At 39.6% G+C, this 21075-nt stretch overlaps 1 protein-coding gene across 4 annotated transcripts in view; it reads right to left on the bottom strand.

Moving 5' to 3' along the window:
- Positions 1-21075, bottom strand: part of il1rapl2 (interleukin 1 receptor accessory protein-like 2) — a 352381-nt gene that overhangs the window by 121570 nt on the left and 209736 nt on the right. For all 4 annotated transcript variants that reach the window (XM_069532092.1, XM_069532094.1, XM_069532093.1 and 1 more), the window contains exons 3-4: positions 10842-11011; positions 10076-10179 (exon numbers count right to left, since the gene is read on the bottom strand). In XM_069532092.1, the coding sequence (XP_069388193.1) occupies positions 10076-10179; positions 10842-11011 (274 nt within the window). The remainder of the gene's footprint in view (positions 1-10075; positions 10180-10841; positions 11012-21075) is intronic.

Genomic DNA, 21075 nt, shown 5'->3' with positions numbered 1-21075 from the left:
CCATAGACGCTCTAATAGATGTAAGTATTAGAAAATAACACACTGGATATGTTACATAAACTCTGCTTATGCATATTTTTTCTGTTTAATTTAGGTGTTTTCCATCAAAATGCAATGACTGTGCTTTAACAAGCTAAAGTTTAATGATATTATTTATGAGTTAAGGGTTTAAAGAAATGCATTTACTATTTCAAGTCATGGAGTCAGTCATTATTGAATACAGTAGGTGCAACTGTGTGGCATTTCATGCTACAAAAGTCCTTTCTAATTAGAAAAACTAAATTGCATCCTGGAACATGTGGAACTTTACTACAGATATGTTATTGAAGATATTACACTCACAAATCAACCAGTACACACACACACACACACACACACACACACACACACACACACACACACACACACACACACACACACACACACACACACACACACACACACACACACACACACACACACTTTTTGTCTCCATGAGATCTACTGGTCCTGACAAAGTCTGTGATTAGAGCCTGTGTCAACTTAACATGACAGGTGTAAAGGCAACAAAAAACATGTTTGACACTGAAAGCTTTTCAATACCATATTCTTAATGTCCTTCTTTGACTGGCTGTGATGCACATTTCTCTTTCTGCTTGAATCATCTTGCTGGTGATTCTGCACAGCAGCAGCTTTATCATGAACGTGCTGCCAACAGTGCTAGACTGGACCTTGCTATGCACTTAAACACTAAAACTGCAGGCGATCAGATAGCAAACATAACAGATACTAATGCTCCTGTAAAGCAACCACCAGCGTGACACCCAGCCACCTGAACTCCTTCATTCAGGTTTATTACTTGAACATCCTTATTCACCACCTTTTACACATGAATGATGACTAGACTTGTCACTATCAGGCAAGAGACGTACAAAACTTCAGCAGGATATCTCTCTCTCAGGATATCTCTCCCTAATCTCTCAAGGCCTTGACGACCTTTCCTCTTTTAAGGGTACATAAATATCTACTATATCTCTCTATCACTTCATGTTTCTTTATCTGAAGTCCTGTCATGTCCTCTGAACTTATAACCTCTTGGTCCTGCTACCTTGTGGCAGTAATTCTAAGGGCCTGGACTCCACATCTTGTATTGTATTTTGGACAAAAGCTTCTGCCAAACAAAGAAAATGTTGAAGTGAAACACCATGGTCCACAATGGGTGACTGAGCATGATCATTTAAATGCAATGCTTCCTCAAGGGTTAAACACATGCTAAAGTATGACTTTAATGAGTGAGTACACTGATCCACGTCTTCCTGAAGGACACTTGGACAAGGGCTGTGTATGTTGAGAGGATCAAACCACCACCCTGGCTTTACAGAGCACTCTTTCTAACACAGGACCAGTCTGACACACGGGTGTCTTGGTTTTCACACCTCATCGTCTGCCCTCCTTTCTTCTCTGTCCTAGTCTTCCTCCATATCTGCATCAACTCAGATCGTGTTTCAGAACACCTGAAAACCCCTTGAACATCAAAGTGTCGAAGCAGGGTCTACTTTTCTTTTTTCCACACTTTCTTTTTTTCAAAAGACTGGCCGGGGCAACAGGCATTGGCAAATGGCGGCTCACATTGGCAAGAGAATGGTACCGACTCAATGGCTGCCAAGTCATAGAGGACTGCCAAAGAAACTTCAAATGACCGCTCTCTCCTTTGCTCCTGTTTCACTCTCTTCTCTACACTCTACTATCCTACTGCCATTGTCTCTTTTCTCTTCGTCTCTTTGTCTCTTCTTTTTTTCCCATGTGTCGTCTTTGTCTCTTGCTCAGTCTGTTAATCTGATGAAGAGAAAGGTTAAACATTTGGCTGGCTTTAGAAAATACCCTTGTGACAACTATGTGTGTTTCTTGTGCGGGAGTGTCCACAGAGACGAGATTTATCGTCTAATGCTCAGAGAGACAGGTGGTTCGACTTACTAGAAATACCACAGGGGTATAGCTGTGAGAGGAAGAGACACAGTGGGGTATACATACTGTATCTACAGAAACAAAAGAGGAATGGGTATCACTCCTTCATGGGATGTGAGATGGAATAATGATGCTTTTTTTAGTCGACAATCAGCAGTTTGTTGTGTGTAGGAAACCGTCAAGTAGCCGTACAACTAGTCATCAACTCATCTCAGAAGAATTGATCATATACCTAAACAACCAATCTCCAAATTTAACCATTTAAGTATTTGACCTGCCATCTTTATGGTTTAAGGTTTTTTTTCATGAAGGCAACAGAAACTACTTGATGATTGATGGAACGTAGTGACGTAGTATAACTGAATATATAGCAGCCAATGGTTGTAAGTTTTTACGTCTTGGGTTCTCTGTCTCTGCCTGTCTAGACACTAGCGTGGATGAAGCCTAAGAGAAAATGATTATTACTCACATAAAAAACAAACGCTGTCTCTTGTGAAAATGTCAATATCAACCCTTTTTTGACCAGATAGGCCTGGTTCAACCTTGTCCCCATGAAATTATATCTTCTACTACCTTATATAACCCAATGTATTTTCAAAAAGCTAAAATTCCACCCACATTACTGTTTTTAGACATGAGAAAATGCCGCAGGACCCAGAGTGTTAACAGTACAAACATCATTTCTAGAGTAGGGAGTATGATCAGACAGAATAATGTATTAAAGATGCACAAAAACTAAATTCATCACTAATTCAACTAAACAACTTGATTCCATGATGAACATTACTATTGATGAAGTGCTTGTTTAGTAAGTAAGGTAGTAATTAGTTAGTGCTTGATAGACACAATAATTGTAGTGGTTTAACCTTACTATTAATATTTTATAAAAGCACAATGTAACTGTTGCCTCTAAGATGCTAGCCCCACTCTCCCTGTGCCAATGCTTTGATGATGTAAACCAGAAAGGTGGAAACTGAGATAGACGACATCTAATAACACCAGCATGCTTGATCTAGAAAATGAGAATAATGTACAATATATAAGGTTAATAATTATGTAGGTTTCATCAGAATAAACCGGCATCTAACCACTGGAATGAATCAATGTCACCAATGATATTTCTTAACCCAATGCTTCCAATGATTTACCTATTCCAATTTGTCTAGTCTTAGTATCAAAGCCTTACATATTTTACACTTCTTTATATAACAATAAAGATGTCTAACAAATATGCAATTGCTCCATCGTATAGCCCCTCCTTGGCCCAGGAGCACCACAGGTGGGCTGATGGAATGTCCAGCAATCAATAATCCACAAGGTCCAATCAAACACAGTCAAATATCCCTGAAACCATCCCACTTAACAGTGACTCCACCTACCACCCTGCCGACAAACCAAGAAGTCCTGCCAAGATGTTGCCAAATGTACAGCCACCTTCTTAATCGACCTGCCAGCCAAGCAATTCACAGATTCACCATACCAGAGGCGATCCAGCTCTTCAGCTGACTAGTCACTCATTTTCCAAACCGAAAACATGTTACATTTCAATCTATTGCACTGTGTTGAAGTGACGGCAAAGCCAGAGGCATGAAATCTCTCATCTCACGCTACCTTGTTCACTATCTAACACTCATTATTTTGTTCTCCCAGAGTCCTCCTCTCTATCACTGTGTCCTCTGTCTTATTCATCCCCCGTCCTCTCCTTTGTGTGTGTGTGTGTGTGTGTGTATATGTGTGTGTTTGTGCCTCCATCTATATTTTGATTCCTTTTCTGTCCTGCTCACACAAAAAGGGGGTTGCAGGAAAGAGGTTTGGTGCAGTCTTCCTCACAGCATTAAAGCTTCGAAAGTAAACACAGACTTCTCACTGTGTGTATCAATTTAGGCGTGTGTGTGTGTGTGTTTGCTGGTGTCCTAATCATAGTAGGTGTATGGGTCTTGGGTAGTCGCAGCATGCCCTCTCCCCAACTGAGGCTCTTATACCTGTGGAGAAAATAGATTTTTGCTTTTCTTTCATCCTCCACTCATTCCTCCATCTCTTTTCCTCTCTCTACCACTCCCTTTTTCTCCATGTACAATTCAACCTTTCTCTCTCTGTTAACTACTTTCACCTTCTCCCTGTGCACATCCCTTTTTTTTGTACCCTGTGTCTCAGACAATGTTATTTTCCAGTTATTGTCTCCTGAGAGGGAATGTCACTCCACCTTTAATGCTTGTTCACCTTTGGTTTTTATAACACGGTCTCCAGGTTGCACTGTCTCTCTAGTTCATACACACCCACCATGCAGTACAATACACACAAGGATAGACATGGTGGATCAGCAGTGTTTTCAAAATCAACAGGCAATGGACAGAACCTTGGATTCTATATGAAACTAATCATGTTCAAGCTCTAATAAGGGGATGGGTGGGGGTCAATTTATTTTAATCATCATTTTAATCATCGTAAGAAGATGAAAAACACAACAAGCCTGAACGATTTAAGTCATCACATCCCAGAGGATCATTACATTGTTAAATAATCCAATCTATTATTGGAGCCTGCTCAATATATAGACCCCACCAAACTGAGATTTGAACATCTACAATAAATGACATTAATATAAACTTATGTGTTCTTTAAAACCTAACAGGGTGTGACCAAAAGCACAATGTCATCTGCAGAACACAGCATAAGTTCATCGGGGGTATATTTCTTTGTTTTACCCAACCAATTATTAATTAATATAAAAACAAAATACACCAATGTCATTTTCAGTTGACAGGTTGATACACTTGAGGTTGCAAAGAACAGATCACCTTAAAGCTAGGGTTGGTAATTCTGGAAAAGCTAGAAAGAGCAGGTTACCATTTAATTTTCAGCCGTCTTTTCAAAGCTACGCCCCCAAAACACATGAATGTGCACTGAATGACAACTGCTAGAAGACTGTTTTTCCGTGACTCAATCGCTAACGTCTTGTAGTAAGTATTGTCTCTGCTTCAGCGGTGTATGACTCTTCTCTCTGGCTTGTGAACATGTGCAGTGAGAGCAGGGGCAGTGTATGGTTAGGGAGGCTGTTTAGGTAGCGACAGGTACACCAGTGAATCATTTGGTTCATAAAAAGTGATTGGTTATGTATATTACAGTTATTTGGACAACTTTATTTATTGATGCTAACGGGGCGTGAGGATTTTAACTTATTAGATAAAAAAATGTTTCAGAAACATATTACGAACCCTACCTTAAATTTTTTGAGTATTAGACAAGTAAGTCCTCTACAGAGTAAACGTTATCCATGCTCTTCACCACTTTGTGGCCATTTTTCTTTCTCGATTTTTTAGGAACAGAACTATTTAGTTAGTGTGTTATGTGGAAAAACGATGTTCCCACTCTTAATACCACCATCAAAACCTCTGATAGGTCAATTGTCGCGCTAACTGGGGGAAGCAGTCAGGGAAAGTGTGACCCGATCAGAAAAACAAGCTCAGGATGTGGGCGGTGGCTCACATCTCCAGTTTGACTCAAAGTGCCCCACCACCATCTGATGATTTCCTCAAGCAGCTCTCAACAACAGCAAATATTCTGCAAAGAGGCAGCAGCTTAAATTCATCTTTTATTCACACTGATTTACTTGGTTACAACAAAGCGAAGGCGGGATGTCTGTGACCTCAGAGATAATTACAAATATCATTTGCCGGCAGCTTCGACACTCAGGGCAGACCCAGGGCATACAGCATGGATCAAAGATGCCCAGGCTTTTTGTAGAGGTCATTCAATGCTGAGTCTAAATTTAAATCATTTTGCCTTAGGCCAACTGAGGTCTATCAGCAACCCACTTAGATTTTTCACCCTAACAACAAGAGCTTCTCATGATAACTTATTTTGCTTCATAGTATTCGTTTTGGGATTCACAAAAGGACTGTCTCCTGCAACATTATGAAATATTTACGCTGTGTCTCTTGGACCTAGCTTAGATCACACTCTCTGAAAAGCCTAGACAGGTCACACACATTGAGAAACCCAAAATGGTGGAAATTATTGAGGGATATGCTGAATTAAATTAAGGGAAGACATACAAGAAGTAAAAAAAAAAAAAAAGAAGTATGGAAGAAATGGAAAAGAAAGGTCTGTAGAAACTAATCATTTCCCCTTGACCCCATCTGTCTTGATTTGTTAATTTATTAGAGATGATAAAGACATTCCATCACTCACACACACACACACACACACACACACACACACACACACACACACACACACACACACACACACACACACACACACACACACACACACACCACCCTGCCAAGTGTGAGGCATGGACAGGTGGATGGATGGATGGATGGATGGATGGATGGACTTGTGGAGGGTTGGCTATAGGTGAATGTATAAATACACAGAGGAACCAGGTAGGTAAATCCACATCAGGGGATGGAGACCAATACAGATGTTGTTCCCATTGTTATCAATAAAAGATGCAAACAATGAAAATTGCTGCAATGCCACAAGAGCAGCATTGTGAGAATTTCTGCGTGAAAACAGTTGCTATCTAATATGACATTTTACACTTCAAATCTAGGGTCTGGTATATTTGATGGAAAACATTCCGCAACATTTTGTTCTTGATCCTGCACCATCCTGTGTCATGTACATGTAGACACACTCAGGTAACTTCTTGGATATTATATGAAAATCCCACTTTACATATTTAGATCTAGATTTGATTAGACAGTCACTTATTTTCCAAACAACAAACTTCTTTGTCTGTTTTTTGTTGTGAGAAACAGATTCTTTTTCAAATGGTTAAAGTGGCTAATCAAGACATTTATAGCACAAAAAATAACTCTCAGTCATCCTTTTTGTTTCCACTTCATGCACAGGAATCATTTTTAAATCCTTTCATTCTCACATAAATTATGTTTCTATTCAAGTAAACTGCAAGAACAAATATATTTTGTAGGAAACATAATCACTGATGATTAGATTGAATTAACAAAGTGCTGGAGTCACCTGGAGGTGGTTACAGTGGATGGTGGGTGTATGAATCATGACTGTTTGACTGTGTTTTTAGTTTTTGTTTGGGGAAAGAAGGTGATAAATATGAAACGTAAATAAACATGTAGTGTGTTGAAGTCACTATGAACTTCGAGAAACTTCTCCATTACTAGAAACAATGAGATAGATGTAAGACAACAGCCTTCTCCTCATCCTTGTTTTTGCCTGTAATTCAGAGGTGATGCATTTTAATGGGCTAAAACTATAAAGGTCCAGTGTGTAAGATTTAGGTGAAAGGGATCTATTGGCTAAAATTTAGTGATGATTAAATAATCCTTGTGTTGTTTTCACTAATGTATTTCATCTAAACTGTATGAATTGTAGTTTTCTTTAGCCCGGTAGAAATCCTTTATACCTAAATACTTTATATTTACATAAGGGTTTTTTTTACAGTAGTTCAAACTGGACAAGATAAACACCTTTTGAGTTTTGACAACTGAGGGTTTCCACATGTTCTCCTTAATGTTTGGAAGGGGAGAGTGAGCTGAGGGGTATTCAGCTGCAACATGCAACTTCACCACTAGATAGCACTAAATTCTACACACTGAACCTTTAAATTTGAACTGAGATTTTTCTGATGTTCTGATTAACACTGGAAAAAACCCTCTGCCACGCTGGTCGGAATGTGAAGTTAATCCCGCTAAAGGTGGAATAAAAAAGAGGAAAACTCACAGTGATGTCAGAACAACAGCAACAACAATTCACTGTACATCGGAACAAGGGCAATGGATACATTTACATCCCCACACATTGAAGACACAGCTTTCTATACCAACCGGTTGGTGTAGCTCCCCTGTAGGGAGGTGGTGCTGTTCCTCTATATATGTGTGTGCATGTGTGTGTATTAATGAGAAACCCTGAGACAATGACAGACACCAAGCCCTAATTAGGTTGTCATGCTGAGAGAGCGAGGGAAGGATAGAAAGTGAGAGAGAGAGAGAGAGAGAGAAAGGGAGTGAGAGCTTATTAAGGAGGATAGGTGTCAAGCTCTGGCAGGAAAAGGAGGTGGGATGAGAGCAGAGGAGGAGGATGAGGGGGAGGTCGATGAAGTGGGGGCAAAGAGAGTCGAGCGCAGACAGGGAAAACAGAAGAAGTACGAGTGGAGAGAGAGAGAGAGAGAGAAGCTGGAACAAGCGGTGGATACAGAAAAATGAAAAACAGGAGGTTGAAGGAGAACGAGAAGCAGAGGATGGCGGCAGCTGGTGAGATGAAGGGAGATGACATTAGGTGTGGGCGAAAAAAAGGAGGAGGTAAAAGGTGATGGAGGGGAAGAGGTGCAAGGGGAGAAGGTGGAGGTGCCAGAGGGATCACATGCAGAGGAGGAGGAGAAACAGGATCAAGTGGAAAGGTGATGTGGTCATATGGTGATTTGTGGCCCACGGCAAGAGAAGATCAGTTCATCTCGTTGAACAAATCACTGTGGTTAATGAATAAATGATCGCATACTAATCTTACGATCATATTTTTGGCCAGAGTAACATGAACATGGCAAAATTGCTGCAAAAAACGTTGTCAGGGTGCGAAGCAAAGGATAACATGACATGAGATGATAATCCTTACTTGTCCTGAAAGGGGAAATTTGCAGTGTTACAGCAGCAAGTGGGCAGTCAAACATACACATACACACATCAACATGCAAAACTTCTGAATGTAAGGAAATATAAAGCAAATGTATTGGAATGAAGGCCTGACATTCCAGGCAAATTACATGCCCTCAAATTACATGCACTCAAATAAACACATAAATATCAGTCTCTTAAAAATGCCTGATTTTAATCAAGATCCATGAATTATTCTCTGGGTAAAAATGATAATGTTGAAAAAAACATCCTGGATCAGCAACAAAATGTGATGAGATCTTCCCTGACCTATAATGCGTCCTTCAATCAGGTTTGGGGAATATCGGTTCCTTTTTTTCTGTGTTTTTCTGCTTACAAACAAACAAGCAGGTAATAATGATTTGTGGTCTTAATTCAGTCTATTTTCATTCAATGGACTACAAATGAAAGCAACCTGTTGTGGTTATGTTTCAACCCTGTTCCTAGTCCCATACTTGTGTCAATTCTGGACTTTCTACTCTACCTTCTACTACAGTGTATATCAGACCTCTTAACTTATCCCGAATAAAGTTTTTTCATAAATCAACAGCCAAGAAGACATATAATATATTAGTAGGGGGTGGGGGTACTCTCTCTCACAAACACACACACTCTCAGTCACAGACACACACACACACACACACACACACACACACACACGTCTCGCTCTAGGCTACAAAGTCAAAGTGTACACACGCGTTAGTCCCTTAAACACAAACACGATCTCAGTAACTCACACACAAACACAGACTTCTCCCTGATCATAGGACACAGGCCAACTTCTGCATTTACCAAACTGCCAGAATGGACAGAATAGACCTCAGCAGATGTAATAAAGTAAGGACATAATTACTTTTTAATAATTTGTTCAGCTGCCATTTATGGTGAGTATCTCAATATTCTGAATATAAATCAATATTATTTTTGAATACCAGTCCTTTGAGTGTGTGTTTTATTGATTACTGAGGGCAGGGAGCTTTTCTCTTTACTCAAACGGGAGGCAGAGCACTCTTGAAACCTCACATTCAGATAATAATAAAAAAACAGTTGGGCTTCTTGCCCGTGCAATGTAAATGGGCCCTGAGGGTTAGAGACAGAACACACAGACAGAGAAATCTTTTCCGAGGTTGGTCCCATGTGACCACATCAACAACACTGAGGCAGCTCCACCAGAACAGCTGCAGGTCAGAGTCGGGCCAAATGTATTTTTTTTGCATGATGGTAAAATTGTTAGTGTTTATTTAGTGTTAGGAACCCGGGGTGCTGGAACTGGAAGTGCAGCTTGAAAATAACATTTGTGTTTTTGTTCAGTGTACTCTGACCTGGCTCCTGTCTGGGGAGAGGAGCAGTGTTTATGTGATAATATTACAGCAGAGCCAGAAATATCATAAATCCTGCTTCCTTAAATCTAGGTAGTAACCCAAACCCTGTTTTTTCATGGCAGTGCTAAATTATTTTACAGTAAACTCAGAAGTGCCCTGGTTCTAGTTAAGTGTTACCTTAGTACGCAGGTGTAGAATCCATTGTCTTCCATTTCTGCAGATCTGAACCAGATGGAGTCGTCTTCTTTACTCAGCCTGTGGCCTGAGAAAATGATGGGTTCCTAAAGAATATTGGAAATAAAACAACATATATATCATTGTTTTGTATCGCATTATTTGTTTTGTTTGCTTGTAAATTACATTGCAGTAATTTGCTTGTTGCCTTTGATAAAGGGGGAACAATGTTTTGGCTTATTTTCTGAGTGATTCAAATGTAGTTGAGTATCTTTTAGGTTTTTCTGATACCTGTGCTTAATCGATACTTTACAAACCGTTCCGGTGCCTTTTCCTAAAAATAAATAAACAGCACAAAATGACTGTCAACTTAACGTTAATATACACAAGTAATAAAAATTCTAAATTCCTATAAATGTACGCAATTAAATCAGACAATAAGTAAAACATAACCAGACGACAATAATTCAACACTAAATAACAATGTCAGTACTTAATACGTTAAAATAGTCCAACTTCTAACTTGTCATTAATCGTCTCCCCAGGGACCATCACACTGTCGGCACATGGTCAAATGCGGAGCATCCTTCTGCATTCAAATGTATCTGTGTGGTGTTCCTCCCTTTACATGGAAATTGATTTCAAACATTTGCTGCACTTTAGATCGCTTAGTTTCACCAAGTTTTTCAATTTAATGGTTGTGTCAATCGTCCTGGACTTCCATACATAATTGCCTAATCAGATTCAATTCAAAGTTTAGGTGTCTCACCTCTGCATCTCCTTTGTTCTTGTACCAGATGAGGCGCAGCTTGGCGTTGGTGGCCATGGTGTAGTTGGTTCTGATGTAGCTGTAGAACAAGGCACATTTGACCCGAACAGGCTCGCCTGCCAGAACATGGTACTGCTTCAGATCCACTGACCAGTCTAAACATCCATCCACTGTAAGGAGGGAGGAAAGGGAGAAAAAAATGACTACTGAGAATGTGGGAGCAGATGAACAGGATGTAGATTATATTACAGTGAACAGACTAATACAACTCTGCTTTCAACTGCAGCAGGAACAGTGACAGACACAGAAAGCGAGGTTAGAAACTGCAATGGGTAAAAAAGTGCATTATAAAGAGTCATTCAATCCTTTATATAAGAAATTTCAACACATATTTATACTGAAACAAAAAAATTAGAGGGTGTGGGAGTGATAGAAAGAAACTGTGAGTGACAGGAAGAGTGTTTGATCTTGTTTCTTGGAAATATTGTTCTTTGCTTTCGAGGCAAAAAGGAAAAATCGATAATAAATTTGACTGTGTGATTGTGTTAAGGGAGAATATGACAGAGGATTGAAAGTGATGAATAGAAAAAAGAAATTCACAAATGCTGAAGGCATAAACAGAGTGAATTACACTATTAAAAAAGCAAAAGTAGGAGCTATTGAACTGATGAAAAATGACTGTACACAAAGACAGATGACAGATCTCCACCTCCTCCCACTGTACAAAAGTGAAGCCACAATATCTCGAGTACAGGCGCTCATTTCTCGACCTAGTGGCATAATTCAGAGCCAGACTCTGTTCAGTAGTGATTCAAACATGGAGCCACAGAGATGAGGTCCCGCCAATACACATGCTCAACCAATCATGAGTCACTACTAGCTGTCAATCATGACATTCCATCCAGTTAAATAGAATTAAATAACTAATTAAAACCAAATGTACTGGTGAAATAACACTTGATCAAACATCAGTGTGATAAAAACCACCTTAAAAATTATGTCTTTGCTTTGGTCTATATCCCATCCATTAACATGGAGGAGGCAGGGTTCATGACTTATATTGTATTAAGCCACTAGGAGGCCATTGAGTTGTATTGGCTTCACTGTTAGGGAGCCATCATGTCGTCCATCTTTAGTTACAGTCATTGTCAAAAAGAGACAAACTTAATTCTTCTTTGTTTTAATCTCAGTCTTACAACCAAATGTGTCGGACTTTTCTGTCATCAACATATTGGTTCCTCCGAGTTTATTCATCAAACTCAGAGAGAGAAAAGGAGCAAGATACACAGACAAAAGTGTGAGAGATGAAATGGTAGCAAGAGAAATAAAAGAAGACAAAGAAGTCGAGACCAAATAAAAATCAAGAAAGAGAAGACGGGTAAGATGTGTGGCGGCGATATCAGGGTGAGACCAGGTCAACGGGAACAAACAGAGAACACGCTGAAGATGAAAGACATGAAGGAGCCAGTGAGACGCAGAGGTCGGCTAAAACCGACAAGGAGCTTTCCAGAGTTTTTCTTTTTTCCTCTTTTTCTCTTTTCTTCTCTCCTTCCTCTGCTTCTTTTATTTCCCTCTGATGGTCTGGGCTCAGATAAATGTGTTCTGTTTTAACTGCAGCCCTTCAAGCACTAGCCCCACATGCCTTCGCTCTGAATTACAGCATCTATCCTGCAGCAATAAAGCCTCTGGATCTGTCACACCCCCCAAAATACCTCCTGATCCTCACATCTCCATTGTTTGCCTTCTGCTAGTTATGCATGTACCACTGGCAACAACCACTGTGCAGATAAGACATGTGAATATATATATATATATATATATATATATATAAACACGCTATATGAATATCAACAAATAATGCGCTCTGAATGAGAGTATCTACATTTATATTGGTAAAATCTTTTTACACGTGCCCGACCTACACAATTTACCACGGACTTCACACCATTTTTCTCATAGTCATAACTCACCTGAACACTTCATACACACATCACATCATACACACACTGCTAAGTCACAATGGTGTCAGAGGATACATGCTGCTTAAAAAGTCAAATGGTATAAAACAGGGGTATTCTATTAAAATGAGAGTTCCAGATAGAGAACATTTCCTCAATCAAGGGTCAAGAACATCATAATGTCTATCTAGTGTCTTGATTCAGTGTAATCTGTATTGGAATATTAAATTAACAAATGTGTGTGTGTAGTTACTGACTGTTGAATCAAAGCAAGTTTCATGCAATTATATTTTAACAATATTTTCAGTTTTCTCATTGAACACTGTTTACCCCTGAGTGTTTTGTGGACTCTTCACACCTTGCCTATCGGAACTATCCCTTTAATTGCATAGATATACACAGTATAACCTTTTCAGTTTTTTATTTTTGTTAACAAATGTTCCCATAGCAGTGTCAACTACTTTTTAACAATTTTAACACATTATAACAACTTAACAGCTTTAATCTGCTTTTCTATTTCTTCATTTCCTCTTATATCACATCTGACTTTTCTTGCCTCGTGAGAAGTGAGCTCTATAGCCACGCTAACAAAGGCCTTTTTTTATTTTCTACATCGATAGTGCTTTGGTTTATTTGGTGTAAAACAATGAGCCTTATATCTTGGTTCATGATCATCATATTCAGACTCTATGTTCACAGTGAGTCCATGTGATTGTTCTGAGCACAGTGTGAACTAGAACAGGCAGTAGCCAAAGCAGCAGGACTCCCCATGAGACAGATTTAACAAAATATAAACAAAGAGGACACGGCCAAAAACACAGAGGAGTGGATGCAGACGTTCAGTAAGGTTCATCGTTAATCACTCTGCTCTTGCTTCTAATTTTTCTTTCAAACACATTATTCTAATGAGACTTCTGCCGTTGCCCACGCAACCTATTTCATTTGTTTTTGGAAAATTTGATTTGTAAAACCTGCAGTAGTATAACCTCTTATATTGATACTGGGTTTAATCAAAGGTGAAACAGGCCATATTCAGCACTGTCGCCTCAAAGGTTCCTGGTTTGAGTCCTTGCCGTGTTTGCGTGTGAATTACAGCGGACATTTAGGCTAAAAAATCTAATTTGAATGTTGGCACATACGGACACTTGGATGACAGCACAGGAGCAGTATGGAGGCATTTATGTTTTTTCTGTTTAAAGAAGTGGTCCCCATTTACTTCAATTGTATTGGATTTGGCTGCAACACTGTTTACCCTTGAAACACTTCACCCACCCCCCCATCAGCATAGTGGTGAGTAGATAATGAGTAAATTAAAACAAATGGGGGGATGAACTATCCCTTTAAACTACTTTCAGTAAAACAACAGTAGCACTGCATCGCTAAAATACACAGCCCAATGTATTATTACTTGGTCGTGGCTAAGATGTGCAGATGTAGACATTTAATGAAGGTGGTGGAGTGTTACCATGGTTACCACTGCAGATCAATTTAAACCAGTGTTAGCACTCTGTAAAATAAAAGTGTAATTTGTGTTAAGTCACCACCTGAGATTTAAATACTTCATATGCATGAGTTTGTGCCACACATTTACAACCCAACACTTAATTGGTTACATTGAAAGATTTAGCAATATGCATTTAGTCATACAGGGGAGATTTACTATGACTACACTCACAAACACCCACACTCACACCTAAATAGATTTACTGCAAAAACAACCAGTCATTTAATTATTGACAAGGGGGCCAGATATTCAGAGGAGCACTGTCATAAAATACAGTCAGTGTGTTTCTTATCATGTGAGTAAGGAGAGAATAACAGTGTGTGTGTGTGAGTGTGAGTGGTACAAAAAACAAGTAATGAATAGGGCAGCCTGACTTGGTGGTTGTAAATTAATGTGCAGACAACACAAATTGAAAGTGTTGGTGCAGTCCATTCAACACCTAACACTGAGCTTCTCTCACAGACACACACACACACACACACACACACACACACACACACACACACACACACACACACACACACACACACACACACACAGATGCACCCAGGGCATCACATTAACAGCAAATCACATTAGTTTGGTCTACTGGGCTAATGCCTTTTGTTTTAGACAATGTTTAACACAGGTCTGATATACACACATACAAATACACACACACACACACATCTGCACACTCAAGCACGTTAGAAGGATGGGCCAATATGTAGCTGCAGGTCATTACCAAAGCAAACTTCCAATAATTCATTCATCACTGCTTCTAATTTTGTACGTTTATGTGCACACGAGGGTGTGCGTGTGTACACAAACCTGTGTGTGTGTGTGTGTGGGGGGGGGGACTGCAGCTGTGTGCGTCTGTAGACATATTAAATGCGTGGGCGAGGTGTTAGCATGAGCAGATATATCATTCCCGTCAGCTTTATCTGCATACGGCAGAATGAAAATAACCCTGGAAAAATGGCAAAGTTTCACAGTTTGGAAAAGTTTTAGGGCAAAACACATAAACATTTAGATACACACACACATGCACGCACACACTCACAGTCACAAACTCAAATACTGGGTTATGCTATTTTTCCCTACAGGCTAATACAAATGTGCATCAGGATTTCTAAAAAAAAAAAAGAGAGAGAAAGAAAATAAAAACATCATCAGTCCAAATATAAATACTATATTCTCTGTGATTTATATCTTCACATAAACTGACCTGAATGGAGCACAGTGTTTTGAGGTGAGGGAATTCATCTGATAAGAACAAGTACATCTGATGCAAATACAACAGCATAGAAAACATAAAAAATGGATTTCTTTATGCAGGATTGATCCAGCCTGTGGAATTATGCTGGCAAAAAAAAAAGTTTAAGGAAGGATGACCTTAACCATGAGGCCTTGAACATTTTGTCTGTTTCTTGATCAACTGAAACATCCTCTTGTTCATATATTCATATATATTATATATGTTTTCTTGATATTTTATGTGGGTGAATAGGTGTTAGGACTGTGAATTGTATCTTAAGTCTAGGTGTTGATGGACAGGATGTTAACCTCTGAGTCACCTGTGTACAGCCTCAGTTTCTCACATCACCTCCTGCAGCCTGACATAAGTGTTCCATTAGTGACTGAGGGCTGAAGCACATGAGCTGCTCTTTGATGATGGGGGTGTATCTACTGAATTTGAAAATGTGTGATCTCCTCAAACAGCTGCTCTGTGTTCACGGGCTGTCACTGTCCATGGTGCTGATTTTCATACTGATTCCGCAATCACATATCAACCCATTCAGACCTGATGCAGAATATGCACGTATGTAAGACCGGCTGTGACGTTTCAGTGCTTCTCCCATTACAGTTGGATGAGACGGGTGCATGTTAAATTATGTCACTGATTTAAATTCATGCGACTAATGAAATACATTGCAGGAAAGGTGAAATGCATTGAGGGAAATGTAGTTTATTTGTTGGTGCTCTTAGCCTGCAAAGTTTTTAATGTAGCATTTCAGATGATGGCAGGAGTGATATAGAAGCAGATCACAGCAACAACAATAACAATGACGATGAGTTAGACCCAGATGATGTACCTGCTCATTCTGACCAAGGCTCAGTTAGTGAGCGACATGTTCGAGGATGACGAAGATGGGAAAATCAAAAATGTTTACGCTATCAAATGTTTTTAATGTTGTGTCTCTATCTGCCTTTGAGGCTGAGAAATTAAAGTTGGCAATTTTGTCAACTCTTCAGAAAACCCTCAGGTCTAACATTGTTGTTTTCCAACAATGCTGAGGTTTTAGAGTATGTTTTAACTCAAGTCTTGATGGGTCAAACAAGTATCATATTATTGTGTAATTGATACATAGAGTCATTGATAAATAAAACAAGTTGAACAGTGTAAGAAAAGTATGTGAAATCAGATTATTTCCTCTTAGAATAGCTATAAATGCTCCGGAATGTTTAATTTGTATGTGTTCCATAATAAAACTAGAGGGGCCCAACTGTCCTCTTATGAAACAACATTTAAAATAGATTGCGCACACTCTTTAAAATCAGCCCCCTAAACATGCTTGATTGTATTAATGAAGATCCATGAATTATTTCCTGAAATAAACAAAAATGTAGTATCTCACAAAGTTAAAGTTAGTATTTAATGGGTTCTTCCCTGACACACACTACATCCCACATTGTGTAGTAATTTGTCTTATTGTTTTTGCGTTGTCCTGCAAACCGACTGACAAAAACAAACCAAACACACACAGCAAAAAAAACCTCCTCCTTTTGGCGGAGTTAAGTATCCCAACAACAACAACATATAAGTAAAGATGAACCTCAACAGTTGGCTCATATCAATGATCCAGGCCATAGACATGTAACAGTGTTGATAAAAATAATTAACATGTATGGTATGTTGTTTTCATATTTGATAGCTAGGGCAGAGAGAGTAGTGTAGTGTGTGTTGGGTGCAGCATACAGTATTTAGTCCAGGCCTGTCACTCAAACATAAAGCCCTTCGGAGCCTCCAGCCTGTCTGCACACCTCCCACAATCCACTGCAATACCACTACAGCTGCTGCTATAATAATAGCTTGACCTGACCCAAACACACACAGAGGCACAGGTAATGATCCCGACATTCACAAACAGGCGCAAGCTCATATGCACACACAAAAAACAGAGGAAAAGAGTCAGACAGACAGACACACACATAGACACACACACACACACACACACACACACACACACACAATGGGGCACACAGTCACAAACAGATGAAGAGGCCCACACAAGTATCATGACTGTAGGGCAATTTACACCCAGGGTGAGGGAAAAAGAAAAGCGAGAAAAAAAAAACAGGGGGGGCAGAGAGAGAGAGAGAGAGAGAGAGAGAGAGAGAGAGAGAGAGAGAGAGAGAGAGAGAGAGAGAGAGAGAGAGAGAGAGAGAGCAGCCATTTGGCCCAGTGGTTTGTGCTGATGTACAATTTGCAGAGTCAGACTTGATGGTTACTCCTTTTCTCTGAAAACAATTTTATGAGAATAGTCTTTAGTCTGGATAGACCACTATATATATATATATATATATATATATATAAAGGACATGTGTGTATGTGAGTGTGTGAGAGAGAGAGAGGCCCTAGAAAGACAGTATGTTTGCCATTTTCAAAATGACTCTTCAATATGAGTTGCACTCTTGCACAAACCAGTGTAATCTATGACACACACACACACACACACACACACACACACACACACACAAAGCAATCTATTTTGTGAGCTGGGTGAATATGGTAATGCAAGTGTGGGTTATGGCCTTTGTTTAGTGCTATGGAGTTATAACAGAATCTGTCACTATACAAGGCTTGTAACACACACACACAGCAGCTACATAAACTAACACAAACACACACATGCATTCGTTTACACACAAGTGTCAAGGCTGAATAAATGGATTTGACCACGATCTGCCCTCTGTCTAATGCTACCAAACAGACTGAAATTTATTCACTCACATGAGGAAACACACACACACATACACACACACACACACAGTGTGTATCTTTGTTGGACAAAGACAAAGCTACAGTTCTGACAAAATAACAGGATGTTTTCACATTGTTTGAGATAAGAGAAGCAGGCATCCAATGTCAAACAAGTTCACTTTAGAGACCGTGTAAAGCAGTCTCTCAACATGCTGCACATGTCAGTAAGTTAACACTATAAACATGTAAAAAGAATGGGAACTATGTAGTTCTGAATTTTTAAAGGAAAAAAAATCCTGCATGTCACCATAAGGGTTGAGCCACTTTTCCCTCTCTGGCATTTAAATTTGTCTTCCATAAAACACTTGGTGTTGCAGGTTGAAGTCCACTGAGAGCTGCTGTCTTGTTTTCATGTAAACCAGGGATAAGAAAGCCAGATCACAAATATATGACACTGGGATCGATAAAGCAGCAGACGATGAATATCCATCTTCCACAAGCAGCCAAAGCCTGTCCGTTATGCCGTTAGCAGAGTAGAGGCCGAAGGGATTTCAATTTTGTTTGTGGGCTCAGAATCCGTCGGTTCAGACTGTGCTAAGAGATCACACGCTTCAGCATTTCTATAGAGCTCTGTTTGCTGTGCCGAATGTCCCTTCACTTGCTGGGACAGTGTGTTGTGCTACTATGACAAACATGAGTGGTCATGCTCCATTTTAAATGTGACTGTTTAAGAACATGTCTGTAGGTCGTCTGTGCAAGCAGCTTATTATGACCCATGTTTCCATTCTCTAATGATTGCAGTTATAATGGCAGGAGTAGAGAAGAAAGTCAGGTGATGTAGGTGAAGTGAGAAGGAAGCCGGGTGGGTGGAAAGGTCCACTGTTTATTTTAAGTCTGTTTCTTCTACCATTGACTGAAGCACATTGGATTTGATAACAGTACATTTAGTTTGGTTTCTTCATTTTTGTCCTCAGTCTTCTGATTGACTGTAGGACAGCTTGGGATCAGTCATTCAAGAGAGGCTTTGAACAGGGTCTTTAACTGTGAGTAGTTTTATTTGTACTGCCAACAACTCTCACATATTTACAGTGGCTCAGTAGACTGAGTAAAAACACATCTCAATAGATGAAGCACAAACAAATTAAGAAAACATCTCCATCAATTTGGTGCTCAAAGCACAACAGAATACAGAAACATGCAGCGAGTACCACAGATTATAATGTTAGTGTTTCGAGCTCCTTTTCCAACACCTGACTCTGAGTAACGTCTGTCCATGTCTAAGCCAGGTTAGTCACAGTTTTGTCCTTTGGAAATTTTGTTGGCATCTGAGCTACAAGCAGCATATTTCTGCATTTGGTTACATTGTGTGTATTTCTCATGTTCAAACTGTTGTGTAACCATCATGTATATCTCACTTTGGAGGGTTGGGGTGTATTCAGTTGTACATTTAGAGTGTACCTGTTATTTACTTGTTGGCAAATGTGGCTTTGTGAACCCCTCTGGCCAAAATATGTCCATTACTATCATCAAAATAGTCTTTGTTGTGGAGTAGGACTGTTGAGTCCTGACCTAGGGATCTAGTTCTGCTATGCTGTGCCATCTGTCTGGGTGGGGGCTATTTTCATTTCCCAATGTATAGGTTTGAAAATCTGTGTTGCTTTGAACTGCATGAACCACACTGTTCATTGTTTCTTATTGTCAACCTGGAAAATAAATATCACAGAGGAGGTGGTGCACAGCACCTACAATGCTGGCTGTTCAGACTGTGACTCAGGGGACCCCACTGGTTAGTATGGGATACAGCAACCTGCATGTTTAAAGTAACAGCTCTAGTATTTTCACTGACTATACTGAAGGCATGGTATAACAGACATGGATTTAAAATACTGATTTACAAAATAGAAAATGCTTTCCTGGTGAAACACACACACACACACACACACACACACACACACAAACACACACACACACACATATTTTTTAGTGGAGCTTTTAGGCGGAGCTGCTTTGGACTTTTCTATCACCAAATGGTCAGAGTGCCCTGGAACACAGTGAACTCTCTTAAAGAGAAAATGTGATTTGATTGGTCAGGCTGGAGGCCAGCCTCACCACGGTTACAGTACCATTATAGTTCGGCCATGTGTCTCTTGACACAGTTACTGTGCTTGTGCCATGTGCAGCTGATTCATGGAAATAAAGCTCAGGGTATCAGTCCAAACTGAGGTCTCTCAAAACTTTTTAAAAAGTGGTTGGTTGGTTTTGTAAATCAGGTCATGAACAGGAAGGAGAGGTTGGAAGGCCTATAAGGGAAATGACAAATGATACGTGAAGCAATAGAAGAAAGAGAAAGACTAGGAAAACAGAGGAGATGTAGAGGATGGAGGAGTCGTTTTGTCAAGAAGTACTTAATGAAAAGTAATGAGTTCCATTTCCCTGGGAAGCAGAACACTTTGGCCTTCCTATTAACCATAATAATAACTCCTGAAAATGGGCAGATGAATGGACAGATAGAGGGAGGTAAAAAAAAAAGAAAGAGGCAGGCACGTAGAGACATGCGGATGAGCTAAAAGGGGCCATATCAGTAAAGATAATAAGAAAGTAGGTACGTTGCTTTTCACAGAGTAATCATCGAGGAAACGAGATGAAAAAAGGTTGTTTGCAACACTTACATCTGTAAATAAATCACGTTGAATCAAACACAGAAGCCTGGTGTAATAACAGCACTAAATGAGGTCAGGATGGAGATGACTGATGATCCATCTCACAGCAGAGGAGAAGTTAGTGTTTCTGAAAATTAGGACCATATTT

The sequence above is a fragment of the Paralichthys olivaceus genome, chromosome 9 (assembly GCF_024713975.1).
Source record: "Paralichthys olivaceus isolate ysfri-2021 chromosome 9, ASM2471397v2, whole genome shotgun sequence".
NCBI classification, from domain to species: domain Eukaryota; kingdom Metazoa; phylum Chordata; class Actinopteri; order Pleuronectiformes; family Paralichthyidae; genus Paralichthys; species Paralichthys olivaceus.
This window is presented reverse-complemented; position numbering and strand designations above follow the sequence as displayed.